This window comes from Neoarius graeffei, chromosome 25, assembly GCF_027579695.1.
Source record: "Neoarius graeffei isolate fNeoGra1 chromosome 25, fNeoGra1.pri, whole genome shotgun sequence".
Lineage (NCBI taxonomy): Eukaryota > Metazoa > Chordata > Actinopteri > Siluriformes > Ariidae > Neoarius > Neoarius graeffei.
The window spans coordinates 41,120,040-41,141,616 of record NC_083593.1 but is presented as its reverse complement, the minus strand read 5'-3'; the positions used below and the strand labels follow the sequence as shown (position 1 = coordinate 41,141,616).

The 21,577-nt window shown below is 42.6% G+C and overlaps 1 protein-coding gene across 1 annotated transcript; it reads left to right on the top strand.

Moving 5' to 3' along the window:
• The first annotated feature begins 1,930 nt into the window (after window positions 1-1,930).
• On the top strand, window positions 1,931-6,841 carry LOC132873588 (GTP-binding protein Di-Ras2). The gene is made up of 2 exons (XM_060909301.1): window positions 1,931-2,136; window positions 4,142-6,841. The coding sequence occupies exon 2, from the start codon at window positions 4,162-4,164 to the stop codon at window positions 4,759-4,761; it is 600 nt and encodes a 199-aa protein (XP_060765284.1). The 5' UTR covers window positions 1,931-2,136; window positions 4,142-4,161; the 3' UTR covers window positions 4,762-6,841.
• The last annotated feature ends 14,736 nt before the right edge of the window (window positions 6,842-21,577 follow it).

The window sequence follows — 21,577 nt, the reverse complement described above, 5'->3', positions numbered from 1 at the left end:
TACGATAACCTGACAACTTGTCCAGGGTGTACCCCGCCTCTCACCCATAGTCAGCTGGGATAGGCTCCAGCTTGCCCGCAACCCTGTAGAACAAGATAAGCAGCTACAGATGATGGATGGATGGGTCCCTAATCGCGTGTCACTTAGATAAATATAGGCTACACATTATTTACTTTTGGAATCTTATTATTTAATGATCATCAAGGATCTGCTTTGAGTCCTTTCTTGTTTGCCATAGTGATGAATAGCTTGACGGACGAAGTGAGGCAAGAGTCACCATGGAGCATGATGTTTGCGGACGATATTGTGATATGTGATGAAAGTAGAAAGGAGGTTGAGTTGGGTTTGGAGAGATGAAGGTATGCACTGGAATGAAGAGGAATGAAGGTGAGCAGTAGCAAAACAGAATACATGTGCATCAGTGAGAACAGGGATGAGAGTGTAGTGAAGATGCAAGGAGTAGATGTAAAGAAAGTTGGTGAATTCAAGTACCTGGAGTCAACTGTGCAGGAAAATGGGGGCTGCAATAGGGAGGTCAGAAAGAGAGTGCAGGCAGGGTGGAGCAGCTGGAGAAGGATTTTGGGAGTCATTTGTGATTGGAAAGTCCCAGCAAAAATGAAAGGTAAGATGTATAAGACAGTACCAGCCATGATGTACAGTATGGATTGGAGACCTTAATGAAGAGACAGGAGGTAAAGTTTGAGGTGGCAGAGTTGATGATGTTAAGAAGAAGAAGAAGAAACCTTTATTGCACACTTCAAGCACAGTGAAATTCATCCTCTGCATTTAACCCATCTGAAGCAGTGAACACATGCACACACACCCAGAGCAGTGGGCAGCCACACCAGAACGCCCGGGGAGCAGTCAGGGGTCAGGTACCTTGCTTAAGGGCACCTCAGCCCAAGGCTGCCCCACATTAACCTAACTGGATCGTGGGGGAAACCGGAGCACCCGGAGGAAACCCATGCAGACACGGGGAGAACATGCAAACTCCACACAGAAAGGCCCTCGCCGGCCGCTGGGTTCGAACCCGGAACCTTCTTTTTGAGACGGGAGTGACAAGGTTGGACAGGATAAGGAACAAACACATCAGAGGGACAGCACATGTGGAGAGCTTGGGAATTAAGCTAAGACTGAGATGGTATGGGCACATCCTGAGAAGAGATGCAGAGCATGTTGGAAGGAGAATGTTGAGGACGGAGCTGCCAGGCACACGAAAACGAGGAAGGCCAAAGAGGAGAGACATGGATGTGGTGAGAGAGGACGTGAAAGTGGCAGGTGTGGTAGAGAAGGATGTGGAAGACAGGGAGCAACGGAGACGAAAGATCCGCTGTAGCGACCCCTAATCAGGAGCAGCCAAAAGAAGAAGATTATTTAATGATCTCATGGGAATTCCCGGGGCGGCACGGTGGTGTAGTGGTTAGCGCTGTCGCCTCACAGCAAGAAGGTCCTGAGTTCGAGCCCCGGGGCCGGCGAGGGCCTTTCTGTGCGGAGTTTGCATGTTGTCCGCGTGGGTTTCCTCCGGGTGCTCCGGTTTCCCCCACAGTCCAAAGACATGCAAGTTAGGTTAACTGGTGACTCTAAATTGACCATAGGTGTGAATGTGAGTGTGAATGGTTGTCTGTGTCTATGTGTCAGCCCTGTGATGACCTGGCGACTTGTCCAGGGTGTACCCCGCCTTTCGCCCATAGTCAGCTTGGATAGGCTCCAGCTTGCCTGCAACCCTGTAGAAGGATAAAGCGGCTAGAGGAGATGAGATGAGATGGGAATTCCCCAGGAGATGTTTTTTTAATTAACTCTGATGATAACAGACAGCACTGTATTTCCTGAAAGGTGCTCAGGTGCTCACATGGTGGCTTCAGAATCAGCGCTGGGGGGTGGGGGGGGGGGGGGGGGGTTTCTTATTGCTGAGGGAAAGTGGGCGGAGTTATGATGCGATGAGATTCCACCTTACGTCACTGGCAGCAAGGCTGCACGCGGACACGCCTATAAAAGCCCACCTCGGCGCTCCAATGGACTTCCAGTGTCGGTGCGGCTTTGAAGGCAGACCGGAAGATAAGCACGAATTCACAGCGTCTACTACAGCATCAACATGACAACAGGAGCATAAACTTCTCTCTTCATCTGTGTTTTTAGGTGAGTCGTTGTGGGTTTTTTTTTTTTTCTGTGCACAAATAATGACTACAAGCAGCAGCTTTATTATTATTTTTTTTTTCCTTAAATATTATTTAAAAGTGAATAAATTTGCATTGGAATTAATAAAAGGTACTTACAAGATGTTTTTGTTTTTCGGTATTTTCTCTGGTTTTTATCCGTCCTGCATCTTTTTCTGCATCCTGTCTGCATCAGTAGCGCTTTAGGATGGCCGCTTTAATGGGATTGTGCATTGCAGGGGGGAAAAAAAGAGAGAGAGAGAGAGAAGAAGAAGAGAGTCCGTTTCCTGTTCAAAGCGATGAAATGTGCGCGAGGACGCCGGAAGAAGGAATATAGTGTGCTGTTTATGTGAATATAAGGCGCTCTCTGCTGCTCTTATCATGAAGCTATAAGGCGCATGTGTTTGCAGTTTCTGCAGAATAAACATGCTTTCTTAGCATAAATCCTTCTGGGGGTTTTTGTTTTATAAAAACGATAACCCAAACAGCAATTGTTTGGGGGGGACCACACACACACACACACACAAAGTTTAACGTTTTTTTTTTTTAAAATAATAATAATAAATATTAAAGCAATAGAAATGGTACTGGGGAGGGCACGGTGGTGTAGTGGTTAGCGCTGTCGCCTCACAGCAAGAAGGTCCTGGGTTCGAGCCCCGTGGCCGGCGAGGGCCTTTCTGTGCGGAGTTTGCATGTTCTCCCCGTGTCCGCGTGGGTTTCCTCCGGGTGCTCTGGTTTCCCCCACAGTCCAAAGACATGCAGGTTAGGTTAACTGGTGACTCTAAATTGACCGTGAGTGTGAATGGTTGTCTGTGTCTATATGTCAGCCCTGTGACTTGTCCAGGGTGTACCCCGCCTTTCGCCCGTAGTCAGCTGGGATAGGCTCCAGCTTGCCTGCGACCCTGTAGAACAGGATAAAGCGGCTAGAGATAATGAGATGAGATGAGAAATGGTACTGGAGCGCATGATGTACCTCCAGTCTATATGTTTTATGCAGCTGTAGTTTGACGCATGTCGTTATATAGGTACTGTAGCCTGTATCCCTTCACCCCCCATCCTTCCAGTCTTAACAGCACAGAGGATGAGATTTGTGGTGGGGGGCACGTGCATGATCATTGTCTGCTGTAAAACTAGTATAGGATATCCTCACTTGGTGCCAGGACACAGTTTCCCTTCCAAATGTACTCCTTGGATTTGCTTTATTTTTTTTAAATTCATAATTGGTTATAAAAATCCTGATATTAAGGGGCAGCACGGTGGTGTAGTGGTTAGCGCTGTCGCCTCACAGCACGAGGGTCCGGGTTCGAGCCCTGTGGCCGGCGAGGGCCTTTCTGTGCGGAGTTTGCATGTTCTCCCCGTGTCCGCGTGGGTTTCCTCCGGGTGCTCTGGTTTCCCTCACAGTCCAAAGACATGCAGGTTAGGTTAACTCATCTCATCTCCTCTAGCCGCTTTATCCTTCTACAGGGTCGCAGGCAAGCTGGAGCCTATCCCAGCTGACTACGGGCGAAAGGCGGGATACACCCTGTACAAGTCGCCAGGTCATCACAGGACTGACACATAGACACAGACAACCATTCACACCTACGTTCAATTCGAGCCCTGTGGCCGGCGAGGGCCTTTCTGTGCGGAGTTTGCATGTTCTCCCCGTGTCCACATGGGTTTCCTCCGGGTGCTCTGGTTTCCCCCATCAGTCCAAAGACACGCAGGTTAGGCTAATTGGTGGCTCTAAATTGACTGTAGGTGTGAATGGTTCTGTGTCTGTCAGCCCTGCGATAACCTGGCGACTTGTCTAGGGTGTACCCCACCTCTCGCCTATAGTCAGCTGGGATAGGCTCCAGCTTGCCTGCGACACTGTAGAACAGGATAAGCGGCTACAGATAATGGATGGATCTTGAGATTAAGCTTATCAAAGAGTATTGATCATTTTTAAATGCTAAACTTGCTTACCAGGAACTAATTTCTCATCTGTGTGTGTGTTTTTTCTGCAGCTAAGATTTCATAAAGAACAATGCCAGAGCAGAGCAACGATTATCGTGTGGTTGTGTTCGGGGCTGGCGGGGTCGGCAAGAGTTCCCTGGTCCTGCGTTTTGTAAAGGGAACTTTCCGCGAGAGCTACATCCCCACCATTGAAGACACGTACAGGCAGGTAATCAGCTGTGACAAGAGCATCTGCACCCTTCAGATCACAGACACCACAGGCAGTCACCAGTTCCCTGCCATGCAACGCCTGTCCATTTCCAAGGGTCACGCCTTCATCCTGGTCTACTCCGTCACCAGCAAGCAGTCTCTGGAGGAGCTAAAGCCCATCTTTGAACAGATCTGCCAGATCAAAGGTGACGTAGAGAGCATTCCTATCATGCTAGTGGGCAACAAAATTGATGAAACCAGTGGCCGTGAAGTGGAGTCCAGCGACGGCGAGGCCATGTCCAAGAGGTGGAAGTGTGCCTTTATGGAAACTTCAGCCAAAACCAATCACAATGTAAAAGAGCTCTTCCAGGAGCTTCTGAACCTGGAGAAGCGCAGGACTGTCAGTCTTCAGATTGATGGCAAAAAGAACAAGCAACAGAAACGGGCTGAGAAGCTTAAGGGAAAGTGTGTTGTCATGTGAGGCATCAGAAAAGGATGTGTCTGGATTCAATCAGATGGAAACCAAGGACATTCAAGCTCTCACAAAATAGCAGTTCTGGTTAATACATTTCCCATCTCGCAAAGAAAGATATGCACGTTTAACCATAACATTATGTTGTGGGACAGGTGACTTGTTGAGTAAAGGGATTGTTGCGGTTCACTAACAGTCACATTATTTAAAAAAAAAAAGTACCTCAGAGAATATTCTGAAGTTAAGGCAGTTTCACTCTGAGCTGCTCTGAAAGACATTATTCCCTGAGCTTGTCACTAATAGGATTCAGTCTCCCAATCATGCAAGTTGGCAGCAGATGTTAGTACATGGCAGCAGTGTTTAGTGCTTTGCCACCGCTCTCATGCTCTTAGTGCACGGTTCAGGTGTAACTTCAAACTGCAAGGATTCGATACTAACGGTTTCTGTGAATGTCATAAGATGAAGAAGGTGGAATTTTAGACATCAGTTTAAAAAAACTTCCCCCTGAGATGGACGCTATACAAGCAATACATACAAATTATACAAATTTGATTACTTTGAAAGGCCGTTGAATCGATATGAAAACTGAAATGTGTGGAAAAACAAAAGCTGCTGATTTTCTGGTCTCCTTCAGCCAGTCCAGTTTACATAGTATAAAGTTCACCCTTTAACACTTCACCAATTAGTATATTTGAACTTCTTTTGACTATTGTATTTTAGTGGTTTTGTGTTAGTCACATAACTTCGTCATGTTATGACAAGGCAGGAAGTAATCTAAAGTTTCACTTTAAACAGTGAGGATGGTGATCCTTTCTGTTCCATACATAGTTTATAGTATTAATCTTCTTAATACTGTACAGTGTATCTTCAGTTCAGCTTTTGCAAATTAGGCCTTATTGCCTGAATTGTCTCCAAAGATAATTGCAATAGGAAAGTCCCACGTTTAAATTTGACCAAATGGTGTTCTCTAGCTAGATGAGCAACCATCAACAAATGGCAAATAACATGTATATTCCAACACATATTAACAGTGATATTAAAGTATGACTTTGTTCTGTCGGAGTGGTGTCGGATTCATCTGATTCAAATCAATATGACTGAGTCTGTGCCTTTAAGGTTTGATGCTGATTTCCAAATTACTTGAGTACTTTTTACAGATTATAGTAAAAGCTTGATCTATCAGTCATGGCCTGTGCATGTGTGCGCGCACGTGCTCATTAAGAATCCACTTACTAAAGGCATATGAATCATGATTTAAATTCCAATCTTGGTTTTTGAGACAGTAATTCACTAAAACAGTGGCAGATGCCTTATTTCAAGGGATAATAACCTTGCATGCCAATATTTCAAGCTTATTACTGAACGTGGATTTGTCAGTCCATTTTAAAAGAAACTGTTACTTATTGTATTTTATATTGCATACTGAAATCAGAAAGTGGCCTTTGTGATTGGAACACGTGGTGATTAAGTGGATTGGTCTGATGAAACTGGTAAGATTTTATAAACAATATATAAAGCTTTATAATAGGACTGCATGATTCTAGCAGCAGCAGCAGGAAAGAGCTTCAGATAATGCCTGAATAAAACTAGCTAACAACCATACACCATACCTAACAAGCATCTGGGTATGTTTTCCACAAGCCTAGAGTCAAATAGCCTCTCTAATGTTTGAGAGGAATAACATGTGTGTAAATTTAGCATGATGGGTCTTGTAATTATAATGGTAGGATCTGGCTTTACAGCTCGCTTATATTGCCGTTTTGGCTGTCTTTCTTTAGATCCGTACTAGTCACACTACGACAGGTACAGTGTGCTATTTATTTCAGTGATAGTCACAGGAATGTCAATAGTGTGGTTGTAGCAAGAAGTAAGAGTGACAAGAGATTAAATGCAGTCGCAGTAGATAAATATATCCTCTATCCAACAATTTAATTTCCAGGCACCAACATGCCAGTAAGAGTTGATGGTATGTGTTACTTAGCCAAGGAACACTAATAGTCACTGATTAAATTAAATAAACCTGTTTGTTTGCTATGACAAATATAAAATGATGTAATATTGTTTTAATGAACTGCCTGTAAAACATGTGCCTACAAGTTTATATATTACTGTAAATAAATCAGAAAATAAAAATATTTCTGCATTTGAACTTGAATCTGGACTCGTTACTACTGAAGCATGATGGTTATTAAAAAAAAGCTGATGAATGAAATGACTGAACATATGAAGTGTGTGAGAATTTCAGTGTAAAAATTAAATTGTACTTTTCAGTGTAGAAATGTAATGAGACTTTTCAGAATAGAAAATAATTGATTTGTTTTATTTTAATACAACCTTTAATTTTTTGATATTTTAATAATTTCATTTGGACTTTGACAAGCATGTGTATTTTAAAATGTTGTGGATGGAACATAGACTGATTTTTTTTTTTTAAAGTTGTCCAATTCTGTACACACAATATCAAGATATCAAAAATGATGCTTCATTGATGGGGAGCCTGGTCTTTCCCAGCAGGAACATTAGAAAAACCTGCCAAAATGTACCACCTGATTTGATTCACTTAATGGGATTAGATGTGCTCACAACCCTACTCCTGCAACCAAATATTTATTCTGCCTTCAGCTGAAAGGAGACAAGTATCTGAAAAAAAGCTGTGCTTCAAATATTAAAGGCCTGTTACATAAGATTCACTATATATAAAATTGCTATCTATCAGGGATGGACAGTAATGAAGTACATTTACTTGAGTATCTGTACTTGAGGGTTTTTTTTTTTTTTGAAACTTATGACTAACTTACCTACATTTGAAAGGCAAATATCGTACTTTTCACTCCAATACATTTCTATCAAGGTCCTTGTTACTATGAAGCAGCTTTGAAAGTAGATGTTTTTTTTTTCTTTTCTTTACTAAAACGTGATTGGTTTTTTCGCAGGTGACCCTGAGACAGCCGATCAGTAATCACTAGGGTCATGTCACATCTATAGACTGTAAAATCAAGTTCAGTGATTTCTCAGCAGCATTATTTGAACACGATAAATTGATGGCCGAATGGAAGGAGGCGGTTCTTCTGAAGAATCCACACACACCCATGGCTCATGAATCCATGTTTCAGTTTTCTTAAAGGAATAAAGATTTGCTTCATTTTAAATGTTTTGCTTGCCTAAAACAAACCACATCATGGTCTACAAAAACCCGCCATCCGACCTGCGGAAGCATATTGAGGTATGTAAATGTTTTATTCCAAGAGAAAGCTTGCAATGAAGCCGTCCGTGCTTTTAGAGCTAGTGATAATATTGCAATAGCTGTGCAGTCTGGTTAGTCATATGACTTTCTATGGATTTGCCCAACAAGTTGCCATCGCCTTGTCCACGGCTAATGTTTACACATAGCTAGTTAACTTGGACACTGTTGGCATATAAAAATGGAGTTATGCTAACATGAATAACATTAACTTATCTGAAGTCCTTTCAGAAATGTTTTAGCATAATCTTGCCAAATAAACAAAATGTAGAAATCTTTCTTTTCTACCAATATTAGCTACCCAATGTGATTTCGAGTCTGAAAAGAGTTTGCTAGCATGTCAGGTGAAGCGTCACTGACTAGCTAGCTTAATGTTAAACCACCATGATGGCACAGCATGCGTTCATTTTGTAAATTCAGTCAGTTGCTTCAGAGGCATTAGGTTTTGTAAGTGTTGTGGCAATAATACAACAATGCATTGACAGAAAATCTACTTTTAATATTTAAGTATTTTTAAAAGCAAGTGCTTCAGTACTTAAGTAAAAATTTGACTGGACAACTTTCACTTGTATTGGAGTAATATTTGACTAGTGGGATCTGTACTTTGACTTAAGTTGGATACTTTGTCCACCTCTGTGATATATATAAAAAATGCAGAAATAGAACTAGCATCATTTTGAAATGTTTAATCAATACTATGGATAGTATCTTGCAAAAAGCCTTCATGCATATGTTACAGGTCAGAATTGTAGGTCAGGTGGAATTTTTTGACCTACAGTAGGTTTGAATTTTTAAACAGAGTTCATAATTTGCTACTTGCATTAGAAAGACTTACTATACCAAGGTTTAGGATTTGGGAAGACTTTCTATTTTATAATAAAACAAAATACCTTGGGGTTAGGATTTGGGAAGACTCTTTATTTTAACTATTTGATGATGTAATAAATATTAATACTCATTAATAAATACAAAATATACATCACTCCTTCCATCACAGTCATCACTAGTCCAGTGGTAAAGGTGTTGGGTTAAGAATCAGAAGGTTTTGAGTCCGAAGCCTGGTTAAATATGAAAAAAAGAAATGTTTTTAAAAAATGCTAATTAGGTAGACAGACAGACAAGAGGAAGTAGATGGAAGAGACACAAAAGAAGTGATGGAAAATCCCAATTAAGAATCTTAGATAATCCAAAATTTTACCCAGGTTGGAAATTATGACCTAGGTCAAAATTTTTAACCCAGGTAAAAAAAAAAAATCACCTAGGTTGAAGTTTTTTGCCCTGTAACACGCAAATATATTTTATAAATTTAATGGACATCCATATCCTAAAATCTTTGATGGGGCAAATTTGATTAGACCCATTTCACATATTTCATAATTGCCCCAGTTTGAAAATGGTAATCTGGTGTATGGCTACATCAGATCCACAATATTATTTATCTGAATCTAACTTTTTTTTCATATTTTCATTTTTTTTTTCATAAAAATACAACATCTTTACGCGGCTCAGATCTAAAGCCAATTAGTCTTCATAATGCCCTTTGCCACCAATCCTGCAAGGAAATAACACATCAATTGTTCGTTCCAGTGGCTGCTCGAAGCTTTTGCACTTCAATATTCAAACAGCTAATCGACAGACAGCGAGAGCAGGCTGATGAGAAACAGCCAGAGGCCAGGGTAGGGGGGGAGGTGTAGCTGTGTTATTAGCTATGACTAATCAGCCTATGTGGCTCATTATTGTGGACTGAAGTGGTTTACACCACATAATGGAGCACCTGCCAGCGCTCACTCAGCTTGCTTGACTCAAAGCCTCTTTATGGCCCGTGGTTTCTTTTAGTGTGAAGTGAACTTGAGCAGAGTGCATCACAACAAGCTGCATCAACCTGATATACACTGGCATCAAACAGCCCTGCATAGAACAAACAAACAGCTTGTCATGGCTGGATACATGATGATAGGTGTTGTGGGATGCCATGGCCTAATGGTTAGAGAAGCAGCTTTGGGACCAAAAGGTTGCAGGTTCCCTGGATCAGCAGGAATGGTTGAAGTGCCCTTGAGCAAGGCACCTAAAGCCTCGGTCACAACCGGTCGTACATGCTCCTACGGCCGGTCTACGTGCAAAAAACGCAAGAAACGCACGGAGGGCGCGCGTGTGATGTGCTGATTTTCGAGCCGCAGAGGGTCTTTGTCATGTCAAACAAACTCTACGGGCGCTTACGTTTTTTTCAGGTTGCAAGACAAACTTACGGCCAATGTGCGTCTTTCTCCACGAACAAAAAAAACGCAGCGATTTGGGAAACGCCAAAAATCGCACGGCCAAAAAATCGTACGTCTGGTTGTGACCTAGGCTAAACCCCCAGCTGCTCCCCAGGCTGCTCTGGGTACGTTGTACCTCGCTCTATATAAGAGTGTCTGCTAAATACCTGTAATATAATGTGTGATACACAGAAAACGAGATAAGGTAGGACAACTTAATACACTTAAAATGATTAATAACTATCATTCAGTCAGGGCTTCTATTTTGCCTTCATCTAGATGAACACTGAAATTAGGGCTGCCACAACTAAGAAGCAAAATTGCTAATACAAATAGTTTGCAACAAATTTCACTACTGACTATTAGTTGGACTGTTTTATGAAGCATGCTGTGGCATGCTACATCACTTCGCTTAGACTAAAAATATGTTTGAATGGAAACGGAAGGCCACATTAACGGAGAACACTCCTCTAAAATAATATTTCAACCTCAAATCTGTCTTTTACCGTGAGCTGGCCTAGTGGTTAGCATGTCCGCCTCTCGACCCGGAGATCGTGAGTTCTACTTGCAGTTGGGTCATATCATCATAAAAATGGTACCTGCTGACATTTGGCAAGGCGCAATGCACATGCGAGTAGGGAGTCAAGCTCTCACGGTTACCATAAGACCAGCCCCCCACTGTAACCCTAGCTAAGGTGAGAGGCTGAGGGCTATAGAAACGATGTGCCTTAAGGGCCTGGTTAGTACTTGGATGAGAGACTGCCTGGGAATACCAGGTGCTGGCACAGGAAGGACTTTGACTTTTGAATCAGTCTTTTTGGGAATGTAGAAACATTGGAAGCATAATATCCCTGACTGAATTATGCTTATTAATCATTGTGTATTAAGTTGTCCTACATTATCCAGTTTTCTAGTTGCATCACACATTTCTGGTTATATTTATACCATAAAAAGACCATGGATATTTATAGTCCTTTCCTGCACTCTCTGAAAACATTATCTCATGCTACTTTGGTCAAAAAGTCAGTAGTTTGCATGAGAACTCAGTGGCTTGAAAATGAGCATGGTCTCAAATGAATGATTAGTCTATGAGATTAATATTTTCTCATTTGACAATACAATCCATGTGGTGTTTGGTAGTAAGTAGCAGTGACAGTAGCAATAATGGTTAGAGAAGCTGGTTTGGGACCAAAAGGTTGCCAGTTCGATTCCCTGGACCAGCAGGAATGGCTGAAATGCCTTTGAGTAAGGCACCTAACCCCAACTACTCACCAGGCTACTCTGGATATGTTGTATGTCATTCTGGGTAAGAGTGTCTGCTAAATGCCTGTAAGGTAATGCAGCAAAGTTATTTGAATCAGGTGGTTTATTTAAGTAGTTAAATAATAATGGTTAATATATTTTAAAATGAGCACTGTCGCCTCATAGCAAGAAGGTCCTGGGTTCGAGCCCCGTGGCCGGCGAGGGCCTTTCTGTGTGGAGTTTGCATGTTCTCCCCATGTCTGCGTGGGTTTCCTCCGGGTGCTCCGGTTTCCCCCACAGTCCAAAGACATGCAGGTTAGGTTAACTGGTGGCTCTAAATTGACCGTAGGTGTGAATGTGAGTGTGGATGGTTGTTTGTCTCTGTGTCAGCCCTGCAATAACCTGCTGACTTGTCCAGGGTGTACCCCGCCTCTCGCCCATAGTCAGCTGGCATAGGCTCCAGCTTGTCTGCGACCCTGTAGAACAGGATAAGTGGCTACAGATGATGGATGGATGGATATTTTAAAATGAGTCCAATTTATTAATCGAAAAAATGAATCAGTAGTTAAATTATAAAAATTATCAATAGTTGCCGCCCTAACTGAACTGTGAACTCAAGCCTTGGTCTTGTCAGCCAGTCAAAAACAAAAACACATTAATTTATCTATGTTATCCAAAAAAAAAAGTATATACTGTACTGATGCTCAGAGCTATAAATAGCTGATCAACTATAAATATTTTTCACATCAGCTGTAGAAATTTGTGTATTGGAATGATAGTGTAGTGCTGTCCCACAGCTCCAGGGCCCCCGGTTTGATTCTGAGTTTGGGTTACTGTCTATATGGTGGTTTGTATGTTCTCCTTCTGTCTGGAAATGTTTACTCTGGGTTCTCCAATTTCCTCCCACCCTCCAAAAACATGCTGGTAGCTGGGTTAGTGACTATAACCCCTTCGGACACAAAGAAAAATGCTATGGAACTTAATGTGTACAGTTGTACACATTATGTCCAAAGGGGTTAAATTGGTCTAGATGTGTATGAGAGAGAGGTGTGTGTGTACATGGTGCTCTGCGATGGACTGGCATCCCACTCAGGGTATATCCCGAGTATCCCTGGGATAGGCTGCCGCTACCCTGACCAGGGTAAAGCAGGAAGTGATGATGAAGGAACGAATATAATGTGGATATGGATAGAAGTGCATTTATGTTAATTATATAACAAATATGTAAAGGAAGCTTAAACACTCAGCTTGATTGAAATTTCTGCAAATTGCAGTTAAATATCAGTTCAACCAATCTACGTTTTATTGTTTATACTAGCATGAAGCCATCCCATCAACTTACCAACGTTCGCCTGGGGTTTTGTGGTGGAACTCTGTTTGTTTTTTCTCTCTGCCTGCTGGGATTTTCTTGTTATCAATGTTGGCACCTCCGAAGGTGTATCATGTGAAACAAAGCAACACACGGCCCATCATCCCTGCACCTCAATGTAATTCAGTCTCTCCTGATCCTTTTTAGCATGCATTAATGCTTTGCTCAGCTGATTACAGTTCAGAAATAGTTGATACTGAGAGAACACTAATGTTCTGTCGATTAGAAAAGTCAAAAGTGTTAAATGCAGTGCCCAAGGATACAAAAACTCTTCGTAGACTCATCACTATAACATGGCACAGATGTGCTTGTACTGTCGCTGCTGTTTAGTTCACATACAAGTCAATTCTGCAATTTGGTCCAGCATGTTAAATCACACGAATGGCAACCAAACCCATATCAGAGCGTGCTAATTAGGCCCTCCATTACTCTCCAGTGTATCCACAGGCCAAATCTCAAGTGTCTCAAAGCACTAAATCTGTCTGTAAATGCTTGTCTGGCCACTTCAGCGTCAAAACAACAATAACAGGCTCTCCGTCATTTCGCCTACTTGCTCTCTGTTTAATCTGATTTGAATAATTCAAAGGCCAGGCCCATGCAGACACTGTTTGTCCTCATGATAGTGTGTGTTAGCATGTATTATGTTATGTCTCACTTGTTTAAATTCACCCATCTCGCTCTAAATGAAGATTCAGTTTATTTGAAGTCTGTTTATTTGTTCTTTGGAGAGGCCACTGATGCAGAAAAACAGAAATGAGTGCCAAGCCCATTTAGAAAGGATGCTTTGTTATTGCAATTGCCTTGAGGATGCATTTGAGATCAAAGATGCGTTTGCCAAAATACTGCATGAAACAGATCTCATTCAGAGACGGCAATTCAAACATTTCCGCTGTGATGAAATCTAAGTATATGAACATTTTAACTGCATATGGTGCAAATGGAACGGATTAGCATTTCTTTGGAAAGTTATTACTAGTGAAGATAATATCATTAGCATATTATCATTAGTAGCAGCGTAACATTTTGTTACAGAGATCTTTTCAGAAGAAGTTTTGCTAAAACTTTAATTAAGGGCATCATTCATAGCATTCCTACATTCATTACACCTACATAAACACTTGCTTATAACTTATCTAAGCCAATGTAAACATTTACGTATAAATGCTTATTCCATCAGGCATCAGTTGTCCTAAACACTTTCAAGTTGACATAACACCTCAGTTAAGTGACACACATACTGTCCATCCCATGGGCCAGATCTGGCCCAATAAAGACTCTAATCCAGCCCATCAAATTAATTTAGAATCTATAAATAAAAATGGTCTAGTGGACCATAATTAAAATGAAAGATTTGGAAAAGAGCTAGTCTCATCACACTAGGGGGCAAAAACTAAGGGCCATAAACTCAGCTACTGATAAAACGTCCGAATGACAGGCAGTTCTTTATTAGTGTTATGGCCACGCCAGACAATTTGGCTCAACCAGTGACTAGTAACATATAAAGAGGTTGCTATACCAGAGTACACATTCACAAAAAGATTTTTAATTAGAAACATTACCAAAAATAATTAACCAAACCTATGGGAGTCTTGAGGTCTGGCCAAAAAGAACAAAAACAAGAAGGCAGAGTCATCTACTGTATATCCCCCACCTTTTATGCCAACTATATACCAAGTTTCAAGATATTATTTGTCACATTTTTCAAGTTCTGTTGCAGGAAACCAACCCTACCTCTTTACACTGACCTCAGCAGCCCATGGCATAAACCCACCGGACCTTTGGTCCAGATGAGCTAAAAATTAACATTTATCACATTTCTTAGTATCAAAAGGCACATATACATTACTTAAATCAACACATATACCAACTTTCAAGACCATACCACTCATAGTTTTCAAGTTCTGCTCTGGAAACAAAACCTACCCCTAAGACTAACCTGAGAGACTAAGTCTGAAATTGTTTCCATGGAAACATGAAAAAATTAAATTTCTCAAATTTCTTAGTATGAAAAGGCACATCTACATCACCTGGTTAACATGTATACCAAGTTTCAAATCTGTATCATGAATAGTTTTGGATATATGTTCTGGAAACGAACATTGCTCTTAGAAACTAAGTCAAAACCTATTTTTTATGAAAAAATTTGAAAAATGGGGGGGGGGGGGGGGTTTCGGCAAAAAAAGCACTAGTTCACATGTTGCTTGTTATGTATACAACGTTTCATGAAGATATCTTCAGTAGTTTTAAAGATATGGCCCGGAAACGAAAACATGACCGGACGGACAGACGAACAGATGGAACCCATTTCTATATCTCCTGCCAAACTTCGTTTGGGCGGGGGATAAAGATGGAGGATGCTTGGGCCAGCAAAGCCATGGGCCATTGGACCTAGAGTGCCCCCCTCTAAACTAACCAAAACAGTGAATAAACTAAACTAATAAGCAAAGCTAAAAAGCTAGACTACCAGCTTTGCTAGACTACCAGCTACCAGCGTTTGGCAGGGGGGGACAAGGAGCAAGCTGGGGAGTCTGCTTTGTCTGAGTGAGTGAGAGAGAGAGAGTTCTCCTCCAGCTCCCCTTTAATAAGTTTAAAATTAAAATTATGATTTGGAAAATGTGCTGGGTTATTGTTTTTGTTTGGTTGCTGTTTTTCTTGCAATTAATTTTCTGATCAGTTTTACAGGTGATGTATGTTCAAACAGATAAACACCAAGAAAAGAACACAGTTTGGAGTTGATGTGTTATTGGTCACAAAACACTTTTTATTTTTTTGTCTTGACATTTGATAGTTTGAGAACCCTGACATAGATTTTTTGTTTATAGATAGATTGTTGTTAAGACTGTTTTCCAGAATTTTCCTGAATGACTTTTCCAGAATGCATCAGTTGATATCTGGTATGTCAAAGTTACATACTATCAAACATCAGATCCCTGACATAAATAGCTGCAAAAATCCCGTCAAGCTATATACAGTGGGGCAAAAAAGTATTTAGTCAGCCACCAATTGTGCAAGTTCTCCCACTTAAAAAGATGAGAGAGGCCTGTAATTTTCATCATAGGTACACTTCAACTATGAGAGACAGAATGAGAAAAAAAATCCAGGAAATCACATTGTAGGATTTTTAATGAATTAATTGGTAAATTCCTCGGTAAAATAAGTATTTGGTCACCTACAAACAAGCAAGATTTCTGGCTCTCACAGACCTGTAACTTCTTCTTTAAGAGGCTCCTCTGTCCTCCACTCGTTACCTGTATTAATGGCACCTGTTTGAACTCGTTATCAGTATAAAAGACACCTGTCCACAACCACAAACAGTCACACTCCAAACTCCACTATGGCCAAGACCAAAGAGCTGTCAAAGGACACCAGAAACAAAATTGTAGACCTGCACCAGGCTGGGAAGACTGAATCTGCAATAGGTAAGCAGCTTGGTGTGAAGAAATCAACTGTGGGAGCAATTATTAGAAAATGGAAGACATACAAGACCACTGATAATCTCCCTCGATCTGGGGCTCCACGCAAGATCTCACCCCGTGGGGTCAAAATGATCACAAGAATGGTGAACAAAAATCCCAGAACCACACAGGGGGACCTAGTGAATGACCTGCAGAGAGCTGGGACCAAAGTAACAAAGGCTATCATCAGTAACATACTATGCCGCCAGGGACTCAAATCCTGCAGTGCCAGACGTGTCCCTCTGCTTAAGCCAGTACATGTCCAGGCCCGTCTGAAGTTTGCTAGAGAGCATTTGTATGATCCAGAAGAGGATTGGGACAATGTCATATGGTCAGATGAAACCAAAATATAACTTTTTGGTAAAAACTCAACTTGTCGTGTTTGGAGGAGAAAGAATGCTGAGTTGCATCCAAAGAACACCATACCTACTGTGAAGCATGGGGGTGGAAACATCATGCTTTGGGGCTGTTTTTCTGCAAAGGGACCAGGACGACTGATCCGTGTAAAGGAAAGAATGAATGGGGCCATGTATCGTGAGATTTTGAGTGAAAACTTCCTTCCATCAGCAAGGGCATTGAAGATGAAACGTGGCTGGGTCTTTCAGCATGACAATGATCCCAAACACACCGCCCAGGCAACGAAGGAGTGGCTTCGTAAGAAGCATTTCAAGGTCCTGGAGTGGCCTAGCCAGTCTCCAGATCTCAACCCCATAGAAAATCTTTGGAGGGAGTTGAAAGTCCGTGTTGCCCAGCAACAGCCCCAAAACATCACTGCTCTAGAGGAGATCTGCATGGAGGAATGGGCCAAAATACCAGCAACAGTGTGTGAAAACCTTGTGAAGACTTACAGAAAACGTTTGACCTCTGTCATTGCCAATAAAGGGTATATAACAAAGTATTGAGATGAACTTTTGTTATTGACCAAATACTTATTTTCCACCATAATTTGCAAATAAATTCTTTAAAAATCAGACAATGTGATTTTCTGGATTTTTTTTTCTCATTTTGTCTCTCATAGTTGAAGTGTACCTATGATGAAAATTACAGGCCTCTCTCATCTTTTTAAGTGGGAGAACTTGCACAATTGGTGACTGACTAAATACTTTTTTGCCCCACTGTAACTTAAAGCTGCAGTAGGTAGCCCATATAAAATGCCTTTTTGTTATACCATATTTGCTAAAACTGTCATTATGTCCTGATAGTCGTACATGATACAGATAATTTGTTTTAAAAAATCTGACTTCTCAGGCTCCAGCTAGTGCTCTGGCATCTGCAAGAATCCACCACACCCAAAACAAAACAACCAATCAGAGACAGGCGGAGTGTCTGACAGCGTGTCAATCACTGCTCAGAGCATCCTCTGAGCATGCTCTCACTCATGAACACCTGAAAGGATTCAGTCGGATGCTGAGATCACCACATTTCTACTTGTTAGGTGATTACGTGTATTTGATTTAATGTTTGATTTGATTTTCAAAAAATTAGCCACAAAACTAAGATGGTAATGGTTACAGTAATACTTCGTAGTGCATATCTCATGTTACTGTGATGTTATAGTCGGGCTAATGTTAGCTTGTTTCCAATGCTAAGGCAGAGATACTCTTAGAGGAACATCTCTAGCGAAGGCAACTGGTTAGCATTGTTTTATGTGAAAGTTGCTGGAAATATCTTTGCGAAGTACCCAGGCAGTCGTATTGGTTTGGTGTTTGTTCTGATAGTTATGGATACCTGTGCAGCTTGTACAGCTAAATGTTCTCATAAGTGGTTTACCGCTTACTTAGGACCTTTCACGACAGCTTCTGTTATCAAGCAAACGTCTAAGCACTGAAATAAGTGTGTGCTAGTTCTTTTACCAAATCGATGTTTTGGTAGATTACTTTTCATGCTGAGCTGGAACTCTCACCTATGGTCACAAGCTGTGGGTAGTGACCGAAAGAATGAGATCGCAGATATAAGCGGTAGAAATGAGTTTTCTCTGCAGGGTGGCTGGGCTCTCCCTTAGAGACAGGATGAGAAGCTTGGTCATTCGCAAGAGACTCAGAGTAGAACCGCTGCTCCTCCACATCAAAAGGAGTCAGTTGAGGTAGTTCGGGCACCTTGTTAGGATGCCCCCTGGATGCCTCTCAAGGGAGGTTCTCTGGGCATGCCTCACCAGGAGGAGACCCCGGGGCAGACCCAGGACACGCTGGAGAGATTACATCTCTTGGCTGGCCTGGGAATGCCTCGGTATTCCCCCGGAAAAGCTGGTGGAGGTGGCTGGGGAGAGAGAAGTCTTGGCTGCTCTGCTTAGGCTGCTACTCTCGCGACCGGATAAGCGGTAGAAAATGGATGGATGGATGGATGGATGGATGGATGGCTGAGCTGGAGTCTGATCTAGTTACAGTGTTTGTTCATGTGTTTGGAAGGGGGGCTTGAGGGACAGGGTGGGATTTTTCAATTGGATACTTCAAAATCTAGCTTACACTTTCTGGTTTCTCAAAAAAACAAACAAAACCCCTTACCTCAGCTTTAATCACCATTTTGTGACTTTGGCGTACTAGGAGAACTACAAAGTTCACCAGGAAGGTTTCATAACATAAACTTACATCAACAAAATGTCTCACTTGACTTTGAGCCTTTATGATAGACAACCACTCTTGGAACGTAGGTTTATATCATGATGATCTGCCAGACCTTCTCTCCTAATCCGACTCCTACACTATACCTTCAGGATTCCCCTTCTCTTTCCCTGGTACATTTTTCCCATCTCGCAACAAAAGAGATCCTGCAAGTCATCATGTCCTGCAATCCCACCACCTACCCATTGGATCCAATCACAATGCTCCAAATCGTCTCACAAGACCTCGTTCTGTTCATCACTACTATCATACATGGCTCCATAACATCTGCTCATGTACCAACTGCATTCAAGAGAGCAAGGGTTACTCCTATACTGAAGAAACCCACTCTGGATCCATGGGTGATGCACCACCAAAGTGGGAAAGGGAGGGAATATTTCTATCACATTCTACTAGAGTGGCGGCACGGTGGTGTAGTGGTTAGCGCTGTCGCCTCACAGCAAGAAGGTCCTGGGTTCGAGCCCCGGGGCCAGCGAGGGCCTTTCTGTGTGGAGTTTGCATGTTCTCCCCGTGTCCGCGTGGGTTTCCTCCGGGTGCTCCGGTTTCCCCCACAGTCCAAAGACATGCAGGTTAGGTTAACTGGTGACTCTAAATTGACCGTAGGTGTGAATGTGAGTGTGAATGGTTGTCTGTGTCTATGTGTCAGCCCTGTGATGACCTGGCGACTTGTCCAGGGTGTACCCCGCCTTTCGCCCGTAGCCAGCTGGGATAGGCTCCAGCTTGCCTGCGACCCTGTAGAAGGATAAAGCGGCTAGAGATAATGAGATGAGATAATGAGACATTCTACTAGAGTGTTATGCTCGCTGTGCCTGTTCTAGACAGTTTGTCCTGCTTCTAAATATCATAGTCCAATCTGCATAAAGTCATATTCTGTGGATTACCCCACTTTTCGGGACGATTTCAGTCTGGTTGTAAATTGCTTAGATCGCTCTGATAGACTCTCTTGTTAAGGCAATATTTAGCTCATCCGGCCGTAGGCAAGGCTGGATGAGTTTACGCGATCACGTATCATCCATCCATCGTCCATCCACAATTTACAAAAATCGCTACTCCTCCTACAGGATTGATCAGATTTTGATCAAACTCACATACAATGTTCCCCAGGTGGGGGTGCATAAAAGTTGTTGAGATGATGGTGCCACCTGTCATATTTACGATTTTATGGGCACCTGAAATTTTTAGGTGACTCATCACATTAAATGCTACTCTTCATAAACTGCTGGGATGTTTTCACTGAAACTCACCCAGAAGACTCTAAAGACATATTCCAACAAGACTTGTTCACCAAGTGGCACCATCTGCCATGTATGAAGCTCCAGAGGGGTCACGTGCAATTTCATGAAAATTGCTACTCCTCCCACAGGAGTGATCAGATTTTCATCAAACTCAGAAGGAATGTTCCCCAGGTTGGTCTGTATAAAAGTTGTCAAGACGGTGGCATCCCCGCTCATATTTAACATTTTATGGGTGTTTGCAAATTTGGGGTGACTCATTACACCAAACACTACTGTTCGTAAACTGCTGGGATGTCTCATCTCATCTCATTATCTCTAGCCGCTTTATCCTGTTCTACAGGGTCGCAGGCAAGCTGGAGCCTATCCCAGCTGACTACGGGCAAAAGGCGGGGTACACCCTGGACAAGTCGCCAGGTCATCACAGGGCTGACACATAGACACAGACAACCATTCACACTCACATTCACACCTACGATCAATTTAGAGTCACCAGTTAACCTAACCTGCATGTCTTTGGACTGTGGGGGAAACCGGGGCACCCGGAGGAAACCCACACAGACACGGGGAGAACATGCAAACTCTGCACAGAAAGGCCCTCGCCAGCCACGGGGCTCGAACCCGGACCTTCTTGCTGTGAGGCGACAGCGCTAACCACTACACCACCGTGCCGCCCCTGCTGGGATGTTTTCTCTGAAACTCACCCAGAAGACTCTAAAGGCATGTTCCAACAATAATTGTTCACCAGGTGGCGCCACCTGCCATGGATGCGGCTACACAGGGGTCATATGCATTCATTCATTCATTCATTATCTCTAGCCGCTTTATCCTTCTACAGGGTCGCAGGCAAGCTGGAGCCTATCCCAGCTGACTACGGGCGAAAGGCGGGGTACACCCTGGACAAGTCGCCAGGTCATCACAGGGCTGACACATAGACACAGACAACCATTCACACTCACACCTACGGTCAATTTAGAGTCACCAGTTAACCTAACCTGCATGTCTTTGGACTGTGGGGGAAACCGGAGCACCCAGAGGAAACCCACGCGGACACAGGGAGAACATGCAAACTCTGCACAGAAAGGCCCTCGCCAGCCACAGGGCTCGAACCCGGACCTTCTTGCTGTGAGGCGACAGCGCTAACCACTACACCACCGTGCCGCCCCTGCTGGGATGTTTTCTCTGAAACTCACCCAGAAGACTCTAAAGGCATGTTCCAACAATAATTGTTCACCAGGTGGCGCCACCTGCCATGGATGCGGCTACACAGGGGTCATATGCAATTTCACAAAAATCGCTACTCCTCCTACAGGATTGATTGGATTTCAAGCCCAAACATAGCAGTGGCCGGTATGAGCTCCAGCCTCATTGAGGGTATTTTTTTATTTTTTTAACTGCAGGCACTGCAATGCA